The sequence below is a fragment of the Penicillium angulare genome, assembly GCF_028827245.1.
Source record: "Penicillium angulare strain IBT 27051 chromosome Unknown utg000008l_segment0_segment0, whole genome shotgun sequence".
In the NCBI taxonomy this organism is placed as follows: domain Eukaryota; kingdom Fungi; phylum Ascomycota; class Eurotiomycetes; order Eurotiales; family Aspergillaceae; genus Penicillium; species Penicillium angulare.
Window position 1 is genome coordinate 1,594,846 of NW_026623167.1, and position 23,552 is coordinate 1,618,397.

Below are 23,552 nucleotides of genomic sequence, written 5' to 3' on the forward strand. Positions count from 1 at the left end.
CTACATCACCCTTTGGGGCATATGCATATGTAATTTTAGTTTTATGGGCCGCCATGCTTAGGGCAATGTATAAAAGAATCTTCACAACTTCGTTGAATAAAAAAAAGCACTGATGCCCTCCACATAGACAAGGTATCCCTCTTCCCAAAGATATTTTACTTGAATGTAAAACACTTTAAATAAACAAAACCTCACCTTTATAAATGGCTTTCATCTTAAAAGAGCGTTGACTAGAAACAACATGTAATACTTCTGGGTAAATTATTCGAATGAGGTTTGAAGGATTTCAATCAAAGACTCAAAGACCTCGAATAAAAGCCGCCCAAGGATAGCTACATCGGATAATAAGTTAATTTACGTATAAAACCTTCCACTTTTAGCTTGTATTGAGATTTTCTTTTTTTTTCTCACCGGATTCGCCTTTCTTGACATCATCTACAGAAATTTACATCATGCTGCGTGGCACTATTTGGTGGGTGGGCGATTGGCTTTTTTGGCTTCTGCGGCTATATCTCGATATTTTACTATTTGTAGCACTAACTATCATTAATGCATTGTCTATCGGTCCCATTTGGTCTATCTATTGTTACATTCAGGTTTTGCTTGCCATCGGGTCATACCTTTGGCGAGTTACTCACAACTATGTGGCGTGTGTCATTCACCGAATTCCTCTCGGGGATCTTCAAATCGACCTTGTCGCATTTGAAGACCCGTTTCCTGGTTCTTTGGAGCCTGGGCGTTCACCTCCACTTGAACCAGCCCGAAGGGTTTCGTTGTGGGAAATTACACGTCAACGCTTGTTGCCAGGAGTACCTGTATTCGAACGGGATCCTGCCAGAAATCTTCAGTGGCTTTCTGACCAGGGTCGCCGTCTGGTAAGCTTCATAGAGAACCCCAATGCGCCAGATTGTCCCGTTTTGCCAGACACTCTGACTTACGGCCAGCTCGAGTCAATGTCTGTTATTCGTCGCCAAAGCCTCTGCAGTGATAGATTAACTATCAACAGTCTGCTTAGTTTATGGGACGGACCTCGCCCACAGATTTGGACTAGATGGAGAGTCACTTTCGCTAATGGGTCTGGAAGCTTCCACGGGTATACTGCAGAGGGATTTATCATAATGGCCTATATATATCGCCAACTCGGGGCTCAAGTTCCCCATATCAGTAGTACAAGTCTTGCCTTATACCGCCGTGAGCATGGCTCAACGGATAGCTTGGTCTGTATCTTTGTCTATGCTATAGTCAATGAGCAGACCCTTTCCCTGTTGAGTCTTTATGGACATGAGGGTATCACAGTTGACTATAGTACGCCGCGATATTGGGAGATCTTGGGGACCCGAATTGGTCGTGTGGTTAGTTGCCTGGTGATTGAGGCTTTCCCTCGTGGAACGGTCCTTATTGCTAGAATTGTAGTTTCATATGAGTTTGGCACGTATGACCTTCGGTTTGACAGCCCTTGATCGACTAGAATGTTTATTTCTTATGTGATAACTGCTAACTTGCTTCTAGGCCCTTCACCTTCTGTTGGATCCTTAGCTCAGATAGAGAATTCCCTCGGGTTTTTTAAAAAGATTTTCCCTTGAGGTCCGCGGCCATACATTCTATCATGGGATGCGCACTGCGGGACGGAATCGTGCTCTTCCTTGCAAAATGCTGGCTCGATTCGTCTTTTTTTGTGGATTTTGCGTTTTTCTTTTCAAGACTTTTTTTTGGCATAGCTAAGTTTTTTTCTCCCTCTCTTTCATATAAAATGAAAAGACGCTTTTATAATCCGCTTGGTCTCTTATTATTCCTATGGCAGATTACAGCCCCCCCCTGTAGGGACATCATCAATTCACTCGCGTAAAACTCCCATATATTTCAAACGTGAAATATGTCAAAGCCAAAGAAACCAAAGGTTGTTGAAATAATGTAGGTACATATAGAATGTGGAAACACGCTTTTGATGTATCATTGAGAGAGGCGGGTAGAGGAAAGATATTCGCAGGCGAGTCACGGTATATACTACGAATACTTATAACCGGGCCGCAGTCTGCGGGTGGATATTCAGCTAAACTTCGGTTCCGGAGAGCAACCCGAGCTTGGTGTTGCTTAGCATAACCCCGGAAGTTGCAGTGTTGGCTCTTTCAGATAGTTGAGCATATAGTTCCGGGTTAACACACCCGAGAGTACCCGCAAAGTATCAGGAAGAACGCGAGACAAGAAACTCCCTTCCACATTGCCCTAAAACAATATATTCTCTTGGAATAATTGCCTGGATCAATCCTTGAGGATTCTATCAGCAGAATAGGAGTGCCTGGAAATGGTACCCAAAAAGAGTTTTATAAACCCTTCTGGGAAGACCTTATTGCCGAGTTCCAAAAGAAACGAATTCCATTTCGCGGAATCTGGGTTGCGGATATATCAAACTGAGGAGAAATTGGAGTTCTTAATGAACATATCCAGGGTGATCAAAGTAAAGCTACCTCTCCGTGTAAACCTCTTTATACTCAGGGTTGATGAAGTTAACAAACCTAATAACCAAAAGCGAACTTGAACTGGTATGATCACTCACGGGATCATAAGAAGAATTTTGGAATAGTGGAATATATTTTTAACATTCATTTTCGAACATTCAAGTTTGATGTCAGGATGCACTGCATGTGCGCTTAAATCACTTTTTTTGACTGCTAAGTGTATAACGCTGCGATCTCATCTTCATAAGCCTGTAAAGTCTGCAATCTTGCTACACTCCCCTTGATTGTCGTGACGAAAGGCTTATCTTTGGGAGCAAATATAATCTTATCCGGCGATATTTGAACAGAAGCATGACACTTAGAGTTGAGTCTCTCAACATAAGGCAATAGGCTCTCTAAAAGCTGCTCGCGAGGCAGATCTCCCTCCGTATCCTTGATAAGTTCCACGAGTAGGACAGGCGACTGCCTCCCGTTCCCGCCAACAATGGAATTATTGACACCAGGATGAGCTGTGATTTCGGGCTCTAGAAGCGATGCATGCAGGCCCTCGCCATGGGATAAGCACACATAGTCGTCAATTCGTCCAATGAACTTCCAGAGATCCTTTCGAGTGGGATGTTCTAGCAACAAGTCTTTTGTCTCAAATCGATCCTGGTCTGGATACACGCTGAAAATTTGTTGCATCCGACAACTGGGATCACGAATGAACACGAGCTCGTGCAGATCGCCAAGTCTTTTCTCCAGCGCTACACCCGCATGTTTTTGAAAAGCAACATAATCCCAAGCGTCAGGATTTATAATTGAGAAGTAGCCGCCAGCTTCAGTACTACCCACACATGACACCACCTGTGAATGTTGGCTTAGAAGCTCTGCTGATTTGGCTGACAAGGGAGCACCGGCATAGTGGATAAACTCCATGTCCCTGAGAGCCTGTAGACCACCGGGGGAGAGGCACATAGCATCGATAAGCACCGGAGGAAGGAGTACACCTTGGGCTCGTCCACTACTCAGGACTTCAATGATGAGTTCTGGGGATGGTTGTACCCCAGGAGGCCCAATAACAGCTACCATATCAACGAATGTGGTCATAGACAGAATCAGAAGCATTCCAACGAACTGCTCATATTAGTCACCAAAGATTCCTGAGGTAAACATATCTTGAAGACTGTAATAACTTACGTGCAGTGACGGCAGGGGAGTGTACCATCTTCTTTGGGCGTACTGATGAATATGCGACTCCTCAATATTTGACAAAGAAGCTGCTATATCGGCCCCAGCCATCATATCGTGTGAATACGTGATAGGCTTAGGATTGCCTATCTCCTTGTTATTCCAATTTTCGGTCATCTTGGATTTTATTAGAGCCATACCTGTTGTCCCAGAGGTATGGAAGACCAACCAGGGGTCATCTTTTCCATCTGCCCATGACTTTGCATAATTTACCGGACTAGCTTTCGTATCGTTCAAAAACGCTTCCAGGGTTGGAACACAAATCGAGCTGATATTCGAAGTCCCTTTCAGAATTTCAGCCACAGAGTCGGCCGTTTCACCGGGCCTAAGATAAAGGGTACAGCTTTTCTTGTTGAGGATCTGCAACTGAGCTTCTGGTGTGACTAATGGAGATGGAAGTATCATCTGTAACGGTCAGTCATTTCACGACGACTCTACTCAGAAATCCGAAAGATGTTAACCCTTACCACTTTTTGAACTTTGGCCGCCGCGATAGCCAAAATTGGATATCGGAGGTCTTTCGGCCCAGCATAAGCAAAGCATTGGAATGGATCGCCAGGGGGGAGATTTTGGGTCAACCATTGCGCCGCATGATTGGCAGCATTATTCAGGTCCCAAAAGGTGAGGTCTTTAAAGCCACGGGATATTGCTTTATCGTCGATTGGCATAGATAGCCAGGGATCAGCAGGGCTGGCCTTGGCACGTTGTTCTATCACTGCTGTGAGAATACGTTTGCCATGTTCTGTTCCTGGCAAAGGAAAGTTGGCAGATAGCATGCCTTTTTTTGATTGTATAAATCGATGAAATCTGAATTCAAAAATCAAGGGGTTAATGAATAATGAAAAGGTAATTCAGGCTGCTGCTACGTAGGATGTAGATGCCGCTTTATCAAGCTCAGAACGGCCCCCACGGGGCTCAATCCCACCCCGCCACCTAAAAGGGAATATGATCAGCCCGAGGTACGAATTAACACGACTACTTTATATGCTGTATATGAATATTTGGACAGCCTAGAAGAGAACAAATATCCAGTACCAAGTATACATCTCTGTCCCTTCCGCACCCTCAGAATTGTTCTTATCCTTTTTTCTGGAAAACACAACTCATTTCAATGTAAAGACAAAGACTGTGTAGATAGTTGATTGCATAAGAGTTTCAATGTTTCTAAGCACTATATCATATATCATAGCTGGCTAGGCCCTCGGGCAGAGCCCTGCTGAACCAAAATAAAATCCAGAAGATATTCCAATACTTCCGATCTCCCCTTTGTCTCAACGTCAACCTTGTTCCCTCGAATAACATCTAGAAGCTCCATTCTGGTCAACACCATCGCGAAATCTGCTTCGTTTTCTTGTGCATCTTTCAACTGATTTCCATCTTCCAATTTACGTCGGTTCAACACGCCATTGCTCAAGATGATCCGCCATTTTTCTTTCACATCAGTCACATCGAAATCTATGACGAAAGATCGCTCGGCTGCCTTTTCTCCATCCATCTGAACAGACATGACCTCAAACCACTGATCGATACTCAATTGCTCGCCCAGTGCGGTCCGACCGCCAGCAACCACTCCTGCTTTTGTTCCCGTTCGCAGCTCTTGGGCACTCGTCAAGTAAAAGTTGCGCCACGTCGCATTCTCTGCGCCAAATCCCAAAGCTTCATAAACCGATGCGAGCAATAGCTTGGCACGCGTTCTTGAGGAATTGGGGTTGGAAGCCACAGCGTGGGCGATCAATGTTGCTGCAAATCGATTGTCGCCTTTCGCGATAAAGGTTTCAGCTTTATCGCAAAGGTCATCAACGCCACCAAAGCATTCGACATAACGCTGACCCTCCTCAGTCGGTGGGTACTTCCACAGATTCTCTGGCCGTCCATCGAACCACGTCATATATTTTTGGTATATTCCCTACCAAAATTAGCTTTGAAAAGCAGTGACGCGCTACCACCCAGGCAATAATCAACATACCTTGACATTATGACTCAAAGACCCATAGAAGCCTCTACAATGCCATGCTCTCAAAATAGCGGGCGGTAACTGCATTTTCTCGGCAATCTCAATGCCCGTCATGCCCAGATTCATCATCCGCACCGTCTGATCATGCAGATACCCATACATATCCCTCTGCTCTGCAAGCCGCGTGGTAAGCTCTTTCCGACCCCATGTTGGCCAGTTATGACTTCCAAAAAGCACATCAGATTCCCGGCCAAACATCACAATTGCCTCATCGAGGTACCCAGACCAAGCCTTTGCATCACGAACTTGCGCGCCGCGCAGAGTCACAATATTATGCATGCAATTTGTTGCTGTCTCGGGTATACAAAGAGCCTTGAAATCTGGAAAGTGGAAATTGATCTCCGCCGGTGCTTCTGTACCAGGGACCATCTGGAAGACTATTCTCACCCCATCAATCTCATGTACCTCACCTGTTTCCTGGATGAGGAGATTTGGAGGGATCAAACTTGTTGTACCGACACTCGACCCCATCCCTAGGCCTGTACCGATTTGTCCCGTCGCACACCGCGGCAATGCGTTGCCGTACATGCGTGCTCCGCGTTTGCGCATCGCCGGGCCAGCTAGGATGCTTTCGCTCATGATAGCTTCGAGAAAGCCTTCTGGCGCGATTATGGGAATGTCAGCATCGTGGGAGATGACGCCTCCGGCGCCCATATAATGGTCACCGTGCGAGTGCGAATATATCATTCCAGTAACTCTTTTCCCCTTGCCGCGGTGTTCTTGGTACAACGCTAGCCCGGCTGCGGCGCATTCGCAAGAGACGAGTGGATCTATAAGGATGATTCCCTCTTTCCCTTCAACGATCGTCATATTTGATAAATCATAGGCGCGAATGTGGTAGATCCCAGGGCAGATCTCGTACAGCCCATGCTTGGAGTTAAGCTGGCCCTGGCGCCAGAGGTTGGGGTGTGCTGTTGACGGGCATTCACCTTTCATGAATTCATAAGCATCGATATTCCAGACTACCTTTCCATTGTTATCTTTGATGATGCCGGGCTCTAGAGCGGCGATGAAGCCGCGGTCGGTTGCTTCGAAGTCGGCAACATCCTCGAAAGAGGGATTCACTACCATTCTTAGCAGAGATTGGGGATTTCGAAAGAATGTCTAGGACATTGAAGTTCTCCAGCAGGTCCAGTGGATAATATAGTCCTATGTGGGGCTTTCGATAACCGAAACGTTCTCGGTCTTGCCCGAGGTTCTAGATCGGTGTCAACCGAAGTGTCAACCGAACGATTAAACTTCCGGCAACTCTAACCCCGGGTTTCCTTAAAAGGCCAAAATCAAAAATGCGGAGTAGTAGTACCCTCTCTTAAAATTCGTTTCTCGCTTCTACATATATTTATCTCTTCTCCAATTTTCCGAAGCCTCTCAATTGATGTTATCTAGTTCGACACGTTTTTGTCGACATCCCGCGAAGCGCGCACGCCATAAGGCGTCATCGAAAGCCGCGCACTAGGGCCGCATCTCGGCAATACTCCGGCAAAATAGCATCAGGTACATCAAATTACTCTCTATTATAAGTTGACCTGGAATGAAAATGTTTGTTTTCGCATTGTGTTAAAGTTCTCCTTCAATGAGATCAAAATGACTTCCGCCAAAGAGCCATTCCCGGCTTTATCACAGTCTGTGACGAACAATGATGACAAGGCCGATTCATTCATTCAACAGGATCCGGATGCAGACGAAGAGTTTACGATTGCTGAACAGCGGAAGATAATACGAAAGGTGGACAGACGCCTGCTAGTTCTGCTGGGGTTGATGCAGGCAGTTTCATTTTTGGATAGAGCGAATATTTCCAATGCGGCTGTTGCAGGGTAAGGGTCCATCGGATTTACTCTTTGTGTTTAGATTCGGTCCTGTATGGGTATGACTGACAGCTGCAGAATGACAAAAGCGCTTGGGCTCGGCATTGGAGCGCGTTATGTGAGTTTTACCTTCAGATCTAATTTGTCACTTGAACTGGATTCGTTCCTAACCGTGACGCATCCAGTCTATCGTCCTCCTCGTCTTCTTCGCCCCATATGTTGTTCTACAATTTCCTGCCTCTATTGCTGTTCGAAATATTGGGCCTCGGATCTTCCTATCGACAATTGTATTTCTATGGGGTATAGTGATGATCGTAAGTCATTTTTGTATTTGTTCACTGTCGCTGGTTTCTAATTAAGTATAAATAGTGCTTCGCCTTCGCTCAGTCATGGAAATCTCTCATACCCCTCCGGATGATCATCGGTGCACTTGAAGCAGGGTGTTTTCCAAGCCAGTACTATCTCATATCATCGTGGTATTCTCGCTGTATGTGTAATTCCACCCAATATCCACCGGACTCTCAGTATCTTACAATGTCTAGATGATTTATACAAGAGAACATCAATTTTCTATCTGATTGGTGTTCTTGGGTCTGCTCTCTCAGGTGTTCTTGCTCTCGGTTTTTCGAAGATGGATGGGCTAGCAGGCTACAGTGGCTGGCGATGGATCTTCATTATAGAGGGCATCATCACCTGCCTCATCGGATTAGCCGGGTATATATTCATGGTTGATTTCCCGGACCAAGCACATAAGACATGGGGATTCCTCACGGAGCGCGAAGGAGCCTATATCATCCGCCGGATCAATCGCGATCGCCAAGACGCAGGATTGGACCATTTCTCGTTCGCCAAATTCCTCAGGCCTGCACGCGATTTCAAAGTCTGGGGCTTTGCAATGATATTCTTGTAAGAATCTCGCTCGATTATCATTGCTGTGTTATGTTTACTAATGGCATCAGGTGCACAACGATGCAAGCATACTCGATCGGCTACTTCCTCCCTGTTATCCTTGAGACAGAGATGGGGTTCTCTTCCGCTACAACACAAGGCCTCAGCACACCACCCTATATTATCGCCATGATCCTCATGTTCTTTCAGGGCTATATTAGTGATAAGATACACCTCAGGTACCCCGTACTCTACTTCAATTCCTTAGTATCCATCGCTGGGCTGTGTTTGATGGTCTGGACTTCGGCGCCGGGTGTCCAGTACTTTGGTGCTATTCTCACGACGAGTGGGTGCAGCGCCAACTTGCCCACCGTGATGGTATTTCAGGCGAACAATATTCGGGGAGCGTGGAAACGGGCATTTTGCAGTGCGAGTATGATTGGGCTTGGGGGTACCGGTGGGATCGTTGGGAGCCTAGTTTTCCGGTCGCAGGATGGGCCCAAATATCTTCCTGGAATTTGTGCCTCTTTGACGTGAGTTAATCCTTGCTTGGGGGACTATACCTCAGAATACTAATGCAATCGAATAGGGCGAATGGGATTATTATACTGCTTACCACGGTATTGGTTTTGTACTTCTCTATGCAGAACAAACGTGCTGAACGGGGGCTGGTGATTATCGAAGACTTGCCAAGTTTTAGGTATACACTTTAGAAAGTTCTATTGTAAAATATAATGAAATCAGCTATATGATGGTCTGGAACTTAACAGAAATTCATTATTCACTAGGTAGGTTGGTATTAATTCAGGTATTTTTATTGTCTGCCAGTCTCAAATCCACTTCAGGCACCCAACTTACTATCATCTCGGTCCGGTGTACGCAGCAACAGGACCTGCCCTCCAGGTGGCGGTCGAGAAGTCCCCACATCTGATATCTGACGGAACGATCGATATCTGTCAGAGGTAGCTATCACAACGATCTAGACTCATAACAGCCAGTTCTAACCCGTGGAATTGTTATATGGGGAAGCTAGTCATCCCAGTGACGCCGACCCAAGCAATAATATTACAGCAGTATGCACCAACACAGCAGGACAGGCACAGACTGATGGTAACCCAATAGAGGTCTGGATCCTTCAGAGGTAGTATCGGGTATAGCGACAGATGAGGGATGTAGCTAGTATAGGCCAAACATGCGGATAATGAAGCTACTGTAGAAACGTCATAGTGGCTAGTTAGCACCAACCCATAGAAAAAGCCGAATCCATCAAAAACAAACAAAGACAAAAACACATACAACAGTCATAAGTATGTCGATGGTCACCTAGCGCCCACAGCTGCCGACGGGTTGGGCGTGGGCGGCTCGCGGCTCTATTCAGCCCCTCTTCAGGGCTGCTCAGGCAGCTATTCACCCACCTGAATATTCTTTACCTGAATACTCGGGTAGTCCATAAAATGTACACTTGCGCCTTTTGAGAGGAAGACTTATAAGCAACTGATTCCTATCTTCCCGTCCCCCTCCTTCTCTTCCCATTTCCAGCCTTTTAATAGCCATCAAAGAGTTGGCTCTTATAAGAATTATGTATTCGAGGCTGAATCATTCCCTTTGTGAGAAATCATCGCCTTGATTAAGGGCAACAGGTGCCATATATAGTAGTATATGTGAATATCCGATTTTTTATTATCATCTTCCAAGGTTCTACTTATAGTACCCGATAGCATTTGAAACAGTACATTCCCGAGTACCCTGCAAACCTTGTTGGGGTTTATAAACGCTCCATTCTATAGCCAGAAGCAAAGAGGAACCCCATAATATTCAGCAATATTCATCGGTCACATCTTTGATAGCCTTTTCATTTTGCGCTCGATGGGATGTTTTCCCCGGACCCGCTGCCAAAAAGACCAAGAATGACGCAAAGGACAAAAGAATACTCTTGCCATCTCCAGTCGAAACGGGGAGGATGCTCTGGTATCGATATTGAGTAGCCAATGGTTTTTTCTTTGAATCTTTTCATTTTCTGAAAAGGCAAAGCCTCGAGAGACACAGCAGCACGAGCACTCGGAAGTGCAATGGCCCGCACCCCTTCTCCTCCCCGACCAACTCCTTTGATCACAACATCCGCAAGACCGACTACAGCAGCCCCCACTATCCACACAATCTTGAACTAATTCTTGCCGCAGGTACCATTGAGGAGATCTCCGCAATTCATCATAACCTTGCTTAAGAACTGGTGGAATCATAGATTCACAAGAGTAAAGATCGTTTTCTGCAAAAGAAATTCTCTTTCGCATTCTTTCTAAATTTTCGCGTGCCTTCAATAGTTCGGCATTGTTATCAGTCTCAGTTGAGTCGACATTAAGCATCTCATAAACCACCATACAGTTGACACGTGTATATTCTTTGCCTTGAATCTTACACATGGTTGGCCGAAGGGAGAGTTTTGGTGCCTCAATCTTGTTCTCACTCTTTGTCTGCATGTTGACCAGTCCCACTAATGCCGTGATACAGTGCTCTATACCCTCTGCGCACTGAACAGTTTCACGCAGGGTATAATCACTCATTAGCACACGATTTACCGTGTGTTTGAAAATTGTTGTCGAGTCCTTTGACGTCTCTAGGAGGCCCAGGTACGATGCATGGGTACGGCTTTGCATGTCGTCTAAGTTTGTAAAGCTGAAGGAGATAGTTCTCAAGTATGACTGAATATGAAGGATGAGTGAAATCCGGAATGAACACTCCTCAGAAGATGATATGATTCATCCAGGAACTCCGACACTCGAAACCGACCCGCCTTTGTATCGTGACGTATGCCGAAACACATTTTGATAGCTCGACTGGTCATAGTTACCTAATCATGAGCCATCCAAAAATGTATACTGTACGATTGAAATAACGGGTGACTTAATCGCTGCCAAGCGAGGAAAGAATGCAGGTCCTATCTTCGAGATGCAATAGCAACCGCAACCGGACATGTATTTACAAAATTAAATTCCACCCTACCTATACAAAGATTTTATTCTGCCGATCAATGATCTTACGCTCAACGGCTCATTCTTAGAGAGGAAATAACATTAACCTTAAGAGTGGTTTGTAATAATACTAGATTAGAACTCGATCTAACTCGCTCTAGCCAGAATATTATAGGTTATAAGAAGATCAAATCTAGAAAGATAACAACTTAGGTACCGTTTTTGATCTAGATTCTAGGTCTTAATACTATCTTTAGTTTGCTAATCAATAGGGTAAAAGTGAACCTTTCGTCCATGGTTCCAATATTGTTCAATTACAATTTTACTATATCTCCAAAAGGAACACCAACCCCTTCACTACTGATCCAAGAAAGTCTAGGGAAGATGAACCTCCTTACAATTGAAATTTTCAAATCAAATGCTTGTTTTAGTATTCAAAAGTCCCTAATTTCACTAGACTATATACGTGTTATATAGAATTGTTGAAGTAGTACCCAATTCAGATCAAACTATAAATTACAAACATTTTATAGACCTACCTTATATTAAAAAATCACACCCGAGCAACAATAATCTAGAAAACAGAAGGAGCTTAGTCCAAGACTTTATATATAACACATCAACCCCCGGGGTTCCTATTATATTATAAACATCTCCTTATACCGTCCTAGCCTATCATAGAGCCATCCCCTAGAATTAACACCACTACCAACTCCACCACTAATTCCACTATGGACTGTAGAAACAGTATGGTCCACACCTCATCCAGCGTATCACATCACGAGAAGTACTCTACACATGTCACAAAAATAGTGACTCCGATCGCTATCCTTGTCGCAGGGATCTTTATTATTGCTGTGGCTGTCTACATTTGGCGTGAGCAGTATATAGCTCTCTTTTTCTTCCACCCGATATACTTCCTATTAACTGTGTCATGTCACAACTGTTACAATAAGGCTAACTATATTATGGTTTATAGCCGCCGTCGACAAGAGATACTCTTAGATGTCCATAGGCGCCTAGTATACCAATTCGATCTTGAGAAGCGGCGATTGATCAAAGCGTCATATAAGAAATTTGGCTGGTTTGGATTATGGAAGTTATAGGATACTCGACGTAAGTAAGACTGTCTAGATAATCTGCTATTGTTGCACATCACACTATATAGGAGGTATACTGATTGAAAGATGTGATAAGAATCCTAGTCAAATCCCGACGGGTCACATCTAACGCCCCAGGCTACAAATATAGCTCAGATTATTGCATCAATGGAATGCGCTCTTACTGAACTAGAACCGCTGATTCCGAATAGGGAGGGAAACGACCGCACGCCGTTACATAACACGCTTTCTTGTCTGCGTGATAATTTAACAAGATGGGCCGATGAACTTGCACCAATAAGGGAGACAATGATTCAGCATAGTCTCTTACCAATTTTACTCGACCTGGGTAATGCAGCATAGACCGATAGTAACATACTGCACACACCGTGTGCCGCAGCAAACTGCCTTTTCATTGCCGGGCCACCGGGATACCATCCCCCAGCCCCAACACCTACACCTATACCAGCTAAGGTATTGATTGAGAGAAATATCAAATAGACTAAGAACCGATTAAATAAAAGTAAAATAGGTGTATCTTTAGCCAGGTAGTATATTATATAACTATAATAGTCTATAGGAAAATAGGATCGAAGTGAATGAAATACTCATTATTATTCATCTAGAACTATATAGCATTTAACTCTAAGTCTATAGCACATCACCCTAGCGGCATGGAATAGATATAGACCACTTATACACATATTCGATCTAGGAGGGCAAAACATACTAGAGATATTGCGTAGAGAGCGTACCCATAGTAAGATTCACATACTCTGCACTAAGAAATTTTACAATATCATTAATCATACTCTTCTCCATTTCACCAATTGTGACATTAGGGATACATATAGTATAAAGAATATACTGTCCTAGTACTACACCTAAAGGGTTCTGTGGTACGTACTTAATAATTTCTCTAAAAGCAGAAATAGAGACCGCTGTAAACCGGAACACTGCCTGATTATACATCGGCATATACATCACGTTAAGTATATTTTATGGCCCGAAGTATTCATAATTTGCTAGTAAACGCCGGATCTCATACCACGCAGAGATCGCTTCAAAAAGCTTATCTCTCATTATATGGTTTAAGCGCAGGGTTGTGATAGCAAGAAACTCAAAGAATAAAAGTTTCTACTGGTGGCTTGTGGGGATCTGCCACGTTTTAAGGTACTCTGATCCTATTCCACTATACTCTAGCATCCAAGTACTATTATTCTATAACGACTACAAAGTTAACCAAAGTAGGATTAGTGGGAAATCATGTGATTTCGGTTCAGCAGTCATGTGATAAGAATAGTAGGTGCAATCCGAAATAGGCTTAGTTCCCTTATACCTAGACAGCACCCATGCTGTATACTGCTCGTGTCCACTTGAGAAGAACCACACTCTACCTTGCGATGCTCTGGAAGTGAGCTAGTTACAAACAGGTCTATTCAAGTAGCTAACATCCGCCCAGCGGTATCTTCAGCCTTGTCATCAGAGGTCCTATCAATCGTGTATTGCTTTACTGCACCACAGCGTCTCTTTTTATTACCTTGGTATGTGATTATATAAGTCACTGCGCTCAGAGTCATGCCAAATTCAGACAAATGAGGCATTAGAGGCATTGCTGATTTGTTGCAGGATCCATGTACCGACACAATGCGCAAAACACCCCCACCCCCATCTCTCATGGTGCGCAAGTTCCTGAACTGCAGCGCCTCAGGACACGAGTCGACTCAAAGCATGACAACATCCCCTTCTCCTTCTCAAGAGGATTCAGCACCCGCAGATTCTTTTGAAAGACAGTACTGCTTTTTCTACGGGACATTAATGGATCCAGAAACACTTTCTCAAGTATTGAGAACGCCAGGCTCCCTTCCTATTATGAGCCGTGCCAGAGTGATAGGCTATGACGTTAAGCTCTGGGGCCCCTACCCTGTCCTCATTGATGGCAAGCCACTACAAACGGTCGATGGTATGGTATTCGAAATCTTGTCAAAAACACAACTTGATCGACTTGTGTCCTATGAGACGGACAATTATCAGCTCCAGCCTTGCCTAATCGATATTCTCAATCGTCATAACAGTGTTATTAGTACTGTTAATGGGGTCACATTCATGTGGAATGGCCAACAAGATGAACTTCAGGGAGGGAAATTTGACCTGAAGCAGTGGAAAAAAGAGAAAAGACTTCGAGAATTGGATTCACTATCGAAATAATATGAAGTGAAAGGTTTTTTTTGTGGCCAAAATCTTTTGGAGAGTTCAATGCAACATCTTGAATTTTACTAAGACATGATCTAAATCATATCCTTTGTAGCTTCTTCATGATTAAGTTTCTAGCCCTTGCTTCACTCTCCTTTGCCCTGAAAGTCTCTCTTTCCTCTGTGGTGAGTGTCTTTGCAGGGGCAGGATCAATAGAGCCGGACTTTCCTCGGAATAACTTGTGAAGGGCTGCATGATCAGATCCAGATATATCAGACTCCATGAGGAAATCTAGTAGGCCACGAACATTCCGAGAAAATCGAGATAGCTGTTGGTGATCTGACATCCTCTGCGAAGAATTGATGAACAACACCACAAATTCGATCCATGGCAGACATTCTGATTCATCAGACACTTCTGGCGCTTGGCGAAACTCGACGGTAGATTTTCCACCATAGTAAAGATTCGTGAAATTCCAAGCAAAGTATCTTTTTCCATTGTCATTCATCAAATCTGCGATATCAACGTTGTTTTGACAGTCATCAATGGTTCTTAGGCATTTTCCAAGATCATTCCCTCGCAAGCGTGAGTTCTCACATAGATTGCTGGCAGCGTACTCATTGTTTCGTCTATTAGCCGGCAGGATAGCATTGATGGCGCCCTCAAAATAGAAGATACTACGGCAGATTGACTTCAGGCTGTCAAGATCCCACGATGTGCCATCTGGGGGTGAGATGTGCACGTGAAGACCACATGAGGAATTGCTTTCAATTCGACAAATCTTTCGCACGGATCTCAATAATTCTCGAACATCGTCTCGCCAATCACCTTGCTTATTGTAGGAGAGAATTGGAGAAACAAGTTCCAGCGGCCCTGGTCTGTGTTAGCTAGCTCAGTAAAGCACGGGTGAGTATTGAGGTATACATTGATCGTTGTCATCTGGCTTGATTGTTACATCATCAGTGAGAGACCACTCATTCTCTTCATCCCCTTCGTAAACTCCGTTAACATCATTATGAACTCGAGGCCGAGGACGACGGCTTGTGCGAGAATGGAACGCTTCCAAATCAGTAACGAGAGTATTCGCGAAAGCTTCAAGGTCTTCGAACTCCTCCGTAGTCTTCCTCCGGTGGCTGAGTAGAACTTCCAGCTCGATACCGATCCGAAAACTAGTATTCATCTTGCACGAGAGTTGAGTGTGACACTTTAGGAGCCAGAAGTCAGGAGCAGGAGTTGATAAGGGAGAACAATGGGGGAGACTTGGTAGTGCTGGCGGTGAAATTTGAGACTGAATAGTTCAAAGGGTACCAGAAAGTTGGCAAATAGGGACGGAATACCAGTATGAGAGAAGAGGGCGAGAGGGACACCAGAGTCAAGTAAGCAGACAATCGTACCTTAGAAAAGACCCAGAAAAGCCCGAGGCCGAGCTTGGTGATATCTCTCACCTTGCTGCCCCCACCTTCCTTCTTCCTCCTTAGCTTAGATATCTTCGTTTAATGCCACCAAATTCTCATCCAGCTTGCCCGGGCTCCTAACATCGAGAAAGGAAAGGATTATATTCAGATACTCTACCTGGTGGCAATGAGATTTTACATGTGAGCAGACTTCATTCAAGTAAGAGGCCAGTTTAATTTCCAAAGTTATCTGATAAGTGGACATATTAGGTGATTACTAGCTGGCAGTCATATTGCTCGCAATGGGGGGAAACTGTTTTCGACCCCTACTGTACACCACTGATGATGTTCTTGATTTCATGGAACGAAGGGATATTTATCGTGCGATTACGTTGAAAGTCCTGATCTTAATTCGCTTTTCCAAAGTCGTATTGGGGAACACTAACCTTCCCACCACACGTAGTGCTGACTATTATATCTCTTAGGCGGATTCAATATCTTGGGCCTAACGCACCGCTACCCATACCAAATATAAGACCAATCTTAAAACCCCAAAAGCTATACAGCATGTCTCTTGCCATACTTACTGCAGAAAATGTCCCGTACTTACCGCCAGGTAACACAGCAATAACTACTTTATGTTTCCCCATTATACCTGTTGTATAGGAGATATATTCCGCGGAGAAGGAGGTTCCGAAAGCGTAATGCTCATAATCGAGAAACGCTTTTACCACTATATACTTGATACTAATAGTATAACGATCGGCGCTATCTCTTCAACAAAATCGGCAGGGAGATCAGATGTAAAGGTCTTGAATTGCGAATAATAACAAATAGAGGAGGGAAGGAAGAAGTGAGAGGCAGGCGTGTCGTAATATTGGTATCTCCACAGCCTGAGGCCAAACTCTCTTGCCCCTCCGCATACCATACGAATCTCTACACTTTTACTGCATATCACAATAATTAGCTTATTCAGGCATAAGCCAGCCTTATTCATTTCTGTGGTTAAAAGAGGTTTTTTTACTCTCAGTTTACCTATAAACCTATATTTAATCTACATATCGTTAGATTATTACTATTTAGTAGATAAATATATATATTCTTATAGATTTGTTTATAAAGATAGTCTAACCTATTTTAATATAAGAAAGTTATAGAGATAAAGGTATATAAAGTACTATAGTCTAATAAAATATAAATAGTTATATCTTGATTTAGACTATATACTAAAACTATATAGTATAATAGTGAATTATCTATTATATTAAGATATATATTAATATATATAATATTATCCTTTTCCTTCTTTTTTAACTCTTATAAAGCCTTTAGGATAGTACTAACTTCTATAGTTAGATTAAGCTGATTGGAACTATTATTAACTAGCAATTTTAAAGCCTTTCTTAGACGATTAACAAGAGCTTTATATTTATTAGTTATATCTATTTTTTTAAGTCTTAATTCTTCTTTGGATAACTATAATTATAGGTAATATAATCTGGTTTATTATAATTATAGTATCTAAATAAGCTATTTCTATAATTAGATTATCCTTAATTATAGTTCTAATTAATATTATTTAATAGTATAGTATCTAAATCTATAGTATTAGGATTATAGTTATACCCTTAATTACTATCTTTCTTTTTAATATAATCTATAATTAAAGCTTCTTATTTATACTATATAAATCTTTTAATAATATTAAGTATAGTATTTAGATAGTTATAGTCTTTAGTCTATTATCTCTAAAGAGATATATTTATACTCTTTCGTAGGAATTAAATAAATATTAGCTATAAAAGGCTAAAGCAGAATTTATATCCAATTAAGCTAGGCCATATACTATATATAAAAAGCTTAAAGAGAGAATTACTAAGTAGGTATTCTATATATTAGATTATTATAGTTATATATACTATATGACCTTATACCAGGCACTGGCCTGTGATATTAGCTTAGGTATATTAATTCTATATTCTATTATAGCTTCTTATAAGTCTGTTATATATTTAATAAAGCTATAGCCTTTCTAATAGTACTTCTAGAAATAATCCTATCTTTTCTCTTTACTAAGATATTTAGAAAACTTATATTTAATCTATTTATAATATATAATAAAGATATATATAGTATAGATTAGGTTAGATATACTAATATACTTATTATAGTATCTCTAAATATAAGCTATATAATTCTTAAGAGCTCTATTAGAATAGATAACCTTATTGTACTCTTCCGATTTAGATCTAGTAAACTAAGTAATTTTATAAAAATAATATTTATAATTATATAGGTATTTCTATATAGTATTATTTTTGATCTAACTACTATATTCTTTAATAGGATAGATACCTTTTATTAATATATACTTAGTAGTTAATATATTTTCAGATAGTTAGTTTAATATAGATATATAGATATAGAATATTTAGATAATAGTAGTATAAGTACTATAGGTACTAACTATAATATATAAGCCTATTATTTATTTTAAAACATTTAGATAGTATTATATATTAATATTATAATAGTTATATAATTCACTAGGTTATTATTCTATAGGGTAGTATAATATTTAATAAGTTTAGTAAGTAATATCTATAATACTTAAAGAGTCTCTTTATCTAGTTTAGATATTATTAATCTATCTAGTAGTAACTACTATAGCTATTATTCTATATTATTAAATACTAGTCTTTCTAGTAAGATTTAATATTATTTAAATAGCTTTTCTTTAATTTAAAGTTCTTTTAAAGATAACTAGATCTCTAATATTAATTAATATTTTATATCCTTTTAAATATACTACTATAGTAATTCTTTAGTCTTATATAAATAGATAACCCTATAATAGTTTAGAGTAGAAACCTTCTACAACAAATAATATATAATTATATATAATCTTTATAGAAATCCCTTAATTTATATATATTTGATCGATATTAGGTAGTCTTTAGTATATAATTATAATAATTATTTCTATATAGTGACTTTTAAGTAGAAATCTTTACAATATAATACTTTTAGTATTATTCTATTACTAGTATTGTTCTAGGTTCTCTATCTCTTAGTAGATCTCTATACTATTAGATCTTCTATAAATAGATGCTAATATAGTGATCACGTCTAAATAGTCTTATAGAAGATACTATTAGAAGATAATACTACTAGATAAGATCTTTATTGTAAAATTAATATCTTATATAGGTATATCTAACTATAGTAAGGGAAATAACTATATAATATATACTAGGTATAAAAACAAACAAAATAAACAGGCTTGATCAGGTTAGATCAGGTAGTATAGATATTACAGCGACAGATATAATAGGGATACCAATATAATAGGACAATATAGGAAACAATATAGTATAGGAAGGTAAAAATTTAACACTATATAAAGCTAGTTAGACTAGTTACTTTAGATCTATTTCTATTATAGATTATAGATGATTTATATCTTTTACTAATATTAGTTAATAGAGAACTTAAGTATAAAATAAAAAAGATAATAGATATAAAATATAAGAAAATTAATTAAGGATACTATAATAAAGCCCTAGTAAAATAAATAGATTAGATAGAATAGATCTAGTAGAGTCTTAATAATATTTAAGATTATTCTAAATTAGATATCTTTAAAAAACAATTTAGCTTTGTTTTAATCCTATTATAGGCCTAAAGATAATTAAATATAACTATAATATATATAAGAAGAACTACCCTAAAGAAGGAATACTATTATAGACTAGTACTTAGTATAAGGTTATATAATGTCACGGTGTGGATCCTCGTACGAGAGGATCCCTGTTCCTGTTATCACGTGACCCCTGAGACTATCAGAACTTCCTATTCCTGTTTGACGTAGCTCTTTAAGCTACGTCTTGGTCAACCTTCTGTCCTGTAGCCCATCTGCAATACAACTATTTCTGATCCCCTGCTTACCGTACGAGCCAGCCTGCTAGCTTATATAGTAAGTAGGGGATTAGAAGTAGTTATATTATAGATAGACTATAAAACAGAAGGTTAACCAAGATATAGCTTAAAGAGCTACATTAAATAGGAATAGGAAGTTCTAATAATCTTAAGGATTATATAATAATAGGAATAGAGATCCTCTTATATAAAGATCTATACTATAATATTACTTCTTTTCTTAGAGCTAAGCTCTATAAGACTAAGATAGTATTTAGATTAGACTAAACTTTAATAAGTATCTTTAGTAGAAGTTATTTATAATCTCTCTAGTATTCTCTAAGTATTTAATAAACTTTTCTATAAAGTTATTATAATCTAACTATTTTATAGTATACTTTAAATAAGATTTTATATAACCTTATTATTCTTATCTAGAGTCTAGGATATCTTTAATAATCTATTCCTTAAGACCTTTAACTTTAATTAAAAGTAAAAAAGATTATCTTTATATTAGAAGAAGATTATCTAAAATAAAATAAAGTAAATTTATATTAAAAATAGGATAGATCTTTATTCTAAGTAGAAGTTCTAGATAATAAGTATATAAACCTATAGTCTTAAGAATCTTAAATAGACTAAGGTTCTTCTAATTAAATTTCTTCTATAGATAAAAAGTCTTAATATTTTAAGTACTAAGCTAGATTAATTATCTAATTTAGTAGTTCTAGATAGACTAATAATATTAATTTATAAATTCTTTATAATAGACTTAGATAGATATTATCTTATTCTATATAAACTTAATAATATTTTTTATTTATATAGTAATCTTCTTAATATCTAGAATAATAATAGATAAATAAAGATCTAGTTATATAAACTTAAATCCTAGGATTAAATAGAATCTAAAGTTAGTAAAGAATAAGAAAACTTTAGTAGTCTTAGATTTACTAGAATTTAAAATAAATTTAGTTAATAGGAGTTATTCTAACTAGTTATCTTATAAATATAAGATATATATTTATAGATACTATTCTAGGATTATATTTATTTATTTAGTTTAACTATTAGTCTTAAAATAATATATAGTTAATAATAGATTTATAATTTATAGATATTAGATTAAGTATCTCTAAAGTTTTAATATAAATTAAGATCTATAATTAAATATAATTATATAAAATAAGCTATATAACTTCTAGATATACTAGATATATAATTAGAAGACTTTCTTAATATTATAGGTTCTATAGTAAGATATAAAATATCTTATCTTTATAAATTAATCTACTACTACTAGAATAGTATTAAATCTATTACTTTCTAATAGATATATAATAAAATCTATTAAGATATCTTATTAGGATTATATAAATATAAATAAAGGATAGAAAACTTTTTATTAAGCTTCTTAAGATAGGATAATCCTTTAGTAAATATAATAATTTTAGATCTAGTAAATAATATATTAATAGATTCTAGACTAATAATACTTTTAGGAGATTAATTTATATATTTTTAAATATCTAGAGTATCTAGTAATAAGGGTTTTATAGTAAAGTTATATAAGCTTATTTTTTAGGATTTTATTATTAAGAATATAAAATTAATCTCTAAATAAAAGATAATTTCTACTTTATATATATTTAATAAATATAATCTTTAGGTATTAAGATTAGTTTAAATCTAAGACTTCTAGGATTAATTAAAGCTCTCTATCTCTTTTATATATTTTATTAAAGACTTTCTTTAGGATAATAAGTAGTTTATATAAAATATTATTAATAAATCTTAAAGACTTTTAGAGTCTTTTAAAAATTAGTTTATATTCTAATAGAGTTAGTTTAGATTTAAGATTATACTTTAATAAAGTTAGTTTAGATTTAATATTATACTTTAATAAAGTTAATTTAGATTATTATATAGTTATAATATTAATATTTAGATTATTTTAGATCTAATTATCTAAATTCTCTTTTTTTAGGATTATATAACTTTAATATTAAAGTTATTTATCTCCTTCTTTAAAAAGATCTTCTAATCTCTTAATTAGAGTATTAGGCTTAATATCTTATTATCTAAGATAATAAATAATCTTAAAATTAAATTAGAATAGAAACTTAGACTATTAGACTTATTATTAGTTTAAAAACTTTATTATTATAAAGTACTTTAGGTTTTAATAGTTAGTAATTATAGAGATTAAAAAGTTTATTCTCTTTAACTCTAAGTATTATTCTTTAAAATATTATATAATTATAAGTAGTTCTTTATTATAGATTTTATAATTATACTTTATTATAAAGTATTTCTTAGAGAAAAATATAATAAGATAAAGAATATTCTAGTTATTATACTATAAGATTATTTTAATAGAGATATAGTTAGAAGTATTAGTTTTAAATATTATATTTTTTATTTAATTAAAAAAGACTAAGATAGAAGTAGATATAAAAATAAACTTTAATATCTTAAATATTTTCTAGTAGATAAGATTCTAGATAAAAGTAATATTTTTTTTAGTTAGATAGACTAATTATATAGTTAGTTTTAAAAAATCTTAAATAAACTATTAGTAAAAGTTTATAAATCCTAGGAAAGCTTATATATTAGTAAAATAGATTAAGATCTTTTACTTAGTAATTATATAAATCTTTTCTAAATCTATATAAAAACTATCTTATCTAATAATAATTCCTAAGAACTTTATTTTATATATATAGAATTTATATTTAAATAGTTTTATAAATAAGTTAGTTTTATAAAGTTATTATAGGACTTTTTATATATATTTAATATACTTAGCTCTTATATAATTATAGATTAAGATATTATCTAAATATATAGTATAGAATAGATCTAGATAGTTATAAAAGGAGTTATTAATAAACCTTTAGAAGATTATAGAGACTCTAATAAATCTAAATAGTATTATAAAAGATTTAAAGAGTCTAAGTCTTATATAAAATACTATAAGATATTCTTACTTAGTCTTTATATAAAGATTATTAAATATTAATATAATATTAACTCTTATAAAGAATTTTATTTCTTTTAGATTATTTAAAGTCTCTTTTATTAAGAATAATAAGTAATAGTCTTTAACTATAACTATATTTAGAATATAATAGTTTATATAGAATTATAGACTATTATTAGATTTATAGATAAATAGTATAAATAAGATAATAAAAGATAAACTTAGATAAATAAACCCTTTCTTTAAATTCTTTATAATCTAGTTCTTTAAGATAATAAGCTTTATATAAAATATAGTATAGAGAGGTCTAAATAGTAATATCTTATCTTCTATTAGCTATATATTATAGTTATATAAATAATATAGAGATAGTTTATTAGTTTCTTTTAGAGAGAATATATTAATATAGTCTTAAAATTTAGTAAGTAGATAATTAGTAGGGTTTTTTTCTTTAGATTTCTTATTTAGAGTAGCTTTAATATCTTTAATTATTATAGTAAAGAGTTAGTAGCCCTTTTAGCTTTTAGTATATATTATATAGGTATTTAAACTTATAGCTTTAATATTTTAGGATCTTAGGTAAGTAGATTAATCTAGTTAAT

The 23,552-nt window shown here is 37.4% G+C and overlaps 7 protein-coding genes across 7 annotated transcripts; 3 read left to right on the top strand and 4 right to left on the bottom strand.

Annotated features, from left to right (window-relative positions):
- Positions 1-452: 452 nt before the first annotated feature.
- Positions 453-1,460, top strand: N7478_011316 (uncharacterized protein; the record flags this gene model as incomplete). Its single annotated transcript, XM_056927530.1, has 2 exons — positions 453-476; positions 597-1,460. The coding sequence occupies 2 exons, from the start codon at positions 453-455 to the stop codon at positions 1,458-1,460; spliced, it is 888 nt and encodes a 295-aa protein (XP_056774578.1).
- Positions 1,461-2,669: 1,209 nt separating this feature from the next.
- Positions 2,670-4,462, bottom strand: N7478_011317 (putative AMP-binding enzyme; the record flags this gene model as incomplete). Its single annotated transcript, XM_056927531.1, has 3 exons — positions 2,670-3,572; positions 3,636-4,091; positions 4,154-4,462. 3 exons carry the CDS (start codon positions 4,460-4,462, stop codon positions 2,670-2,672), a joined length of 1,668 nt encoding a protein of 555 aa, XP_056774579.1.
- Positions 4,463-4,869: 407 nt separating this feature from the next.
- On the bottom strand, positions 4,870-6,771 carry N7478_011318 (alkyl/aryl-sulfatase; the record flags this gene model as incomplete). The annotated part of the gene is made up of 2 exons (XM_056927532.1): positions 4,870-5,592; positions 5,653-6,771. The coding sequence occupies 2 exons, from the start codon at positions 6,769-6,771 to the stop codon at positions 4,870-4,872; spliced, it is 1,842 nt and encodes a 613-aa protein (XP_056774580.1).
- A 513-nt stretch (positions 6,772-7,284) lies between these two features.
- Positions 7,285-8,930, top strand: N7478_011319 (uncharacterized protein; the record flags this gene model as incomplete). Its single annotated transcript, XM_056927533.1, has 6 exons — positions 7,285-7,514; positions 7,584-7,623; positions 7,691-7,819; positions 7,875-7,992; positions 8,048-8,411; positions 8,465-8,930. The coding sequence occupies 6 exons, from the start codon at positions 7,285-7,287 to the stop codon at positions 8,928-8,930; spliced, it is 1,347 nt and encodes a 448-aa protein (XP_056774581.1).
- A 1,315-nt stretch (positions 8,931-10,245) lies between these two features.
- Positions 10,246-11,047, bottom strand: N7478_011320 (uncharacterized protein; the record flags this gene model as incomplete). The annotated part of the gene is made up of 2 exons (XM_056927534.1): positions 10,246-10,538; positions 10,609-11,047. The coding sequence occupies 2 exons, from the start codon at positions 11,045-11,047 to the stop codon at positions 10,246-10,248; spliced, it is 732 nt and encodes a 243-aa protein (XP_056774582.1).
- Positions 11,048-14,109: 3,062 nt separating this feature from the next.
- On the top strand, positions 14,110-14,670 carry N7478_011321 (gamma-glutamylcyclotransferase family protein; the record flags this gene model as incomplete). The annotated part of the gene is made up of 1 exon (XM_056927535.1): positions 14,110-14,670. The coding sequence occupies one exon, from the start codon at positions 14,110-14,112 to the stop codon at positions 14,668-14,670; it is 561 nt and encodes a 186-aa protein (XP_056774583.1).
- An 85-nt stretch (positions 14,671-14,755) lies between these two features.
- N7478_011322 (amidoligase enzyme-domain-containing protein) lies at positions 14,756-15,835 on the bottom strand (the record flags this gene model as incomplete). The annotated part of the gene is made up of 2 exons (XM_056927536.1): positions 14,756-15,528; positions 15,580-15,835. The coding sequence occupies 2 exons, from the start codon at positions 15,833-15,835 to the stop codon at positions 14,756-14,758; spliced, it is 1,029 nt and encodes a 342-aa protein (XP_056774584.1).
- Positions 15,836-23,552: the final 7,717 nt, after the last annotated feature.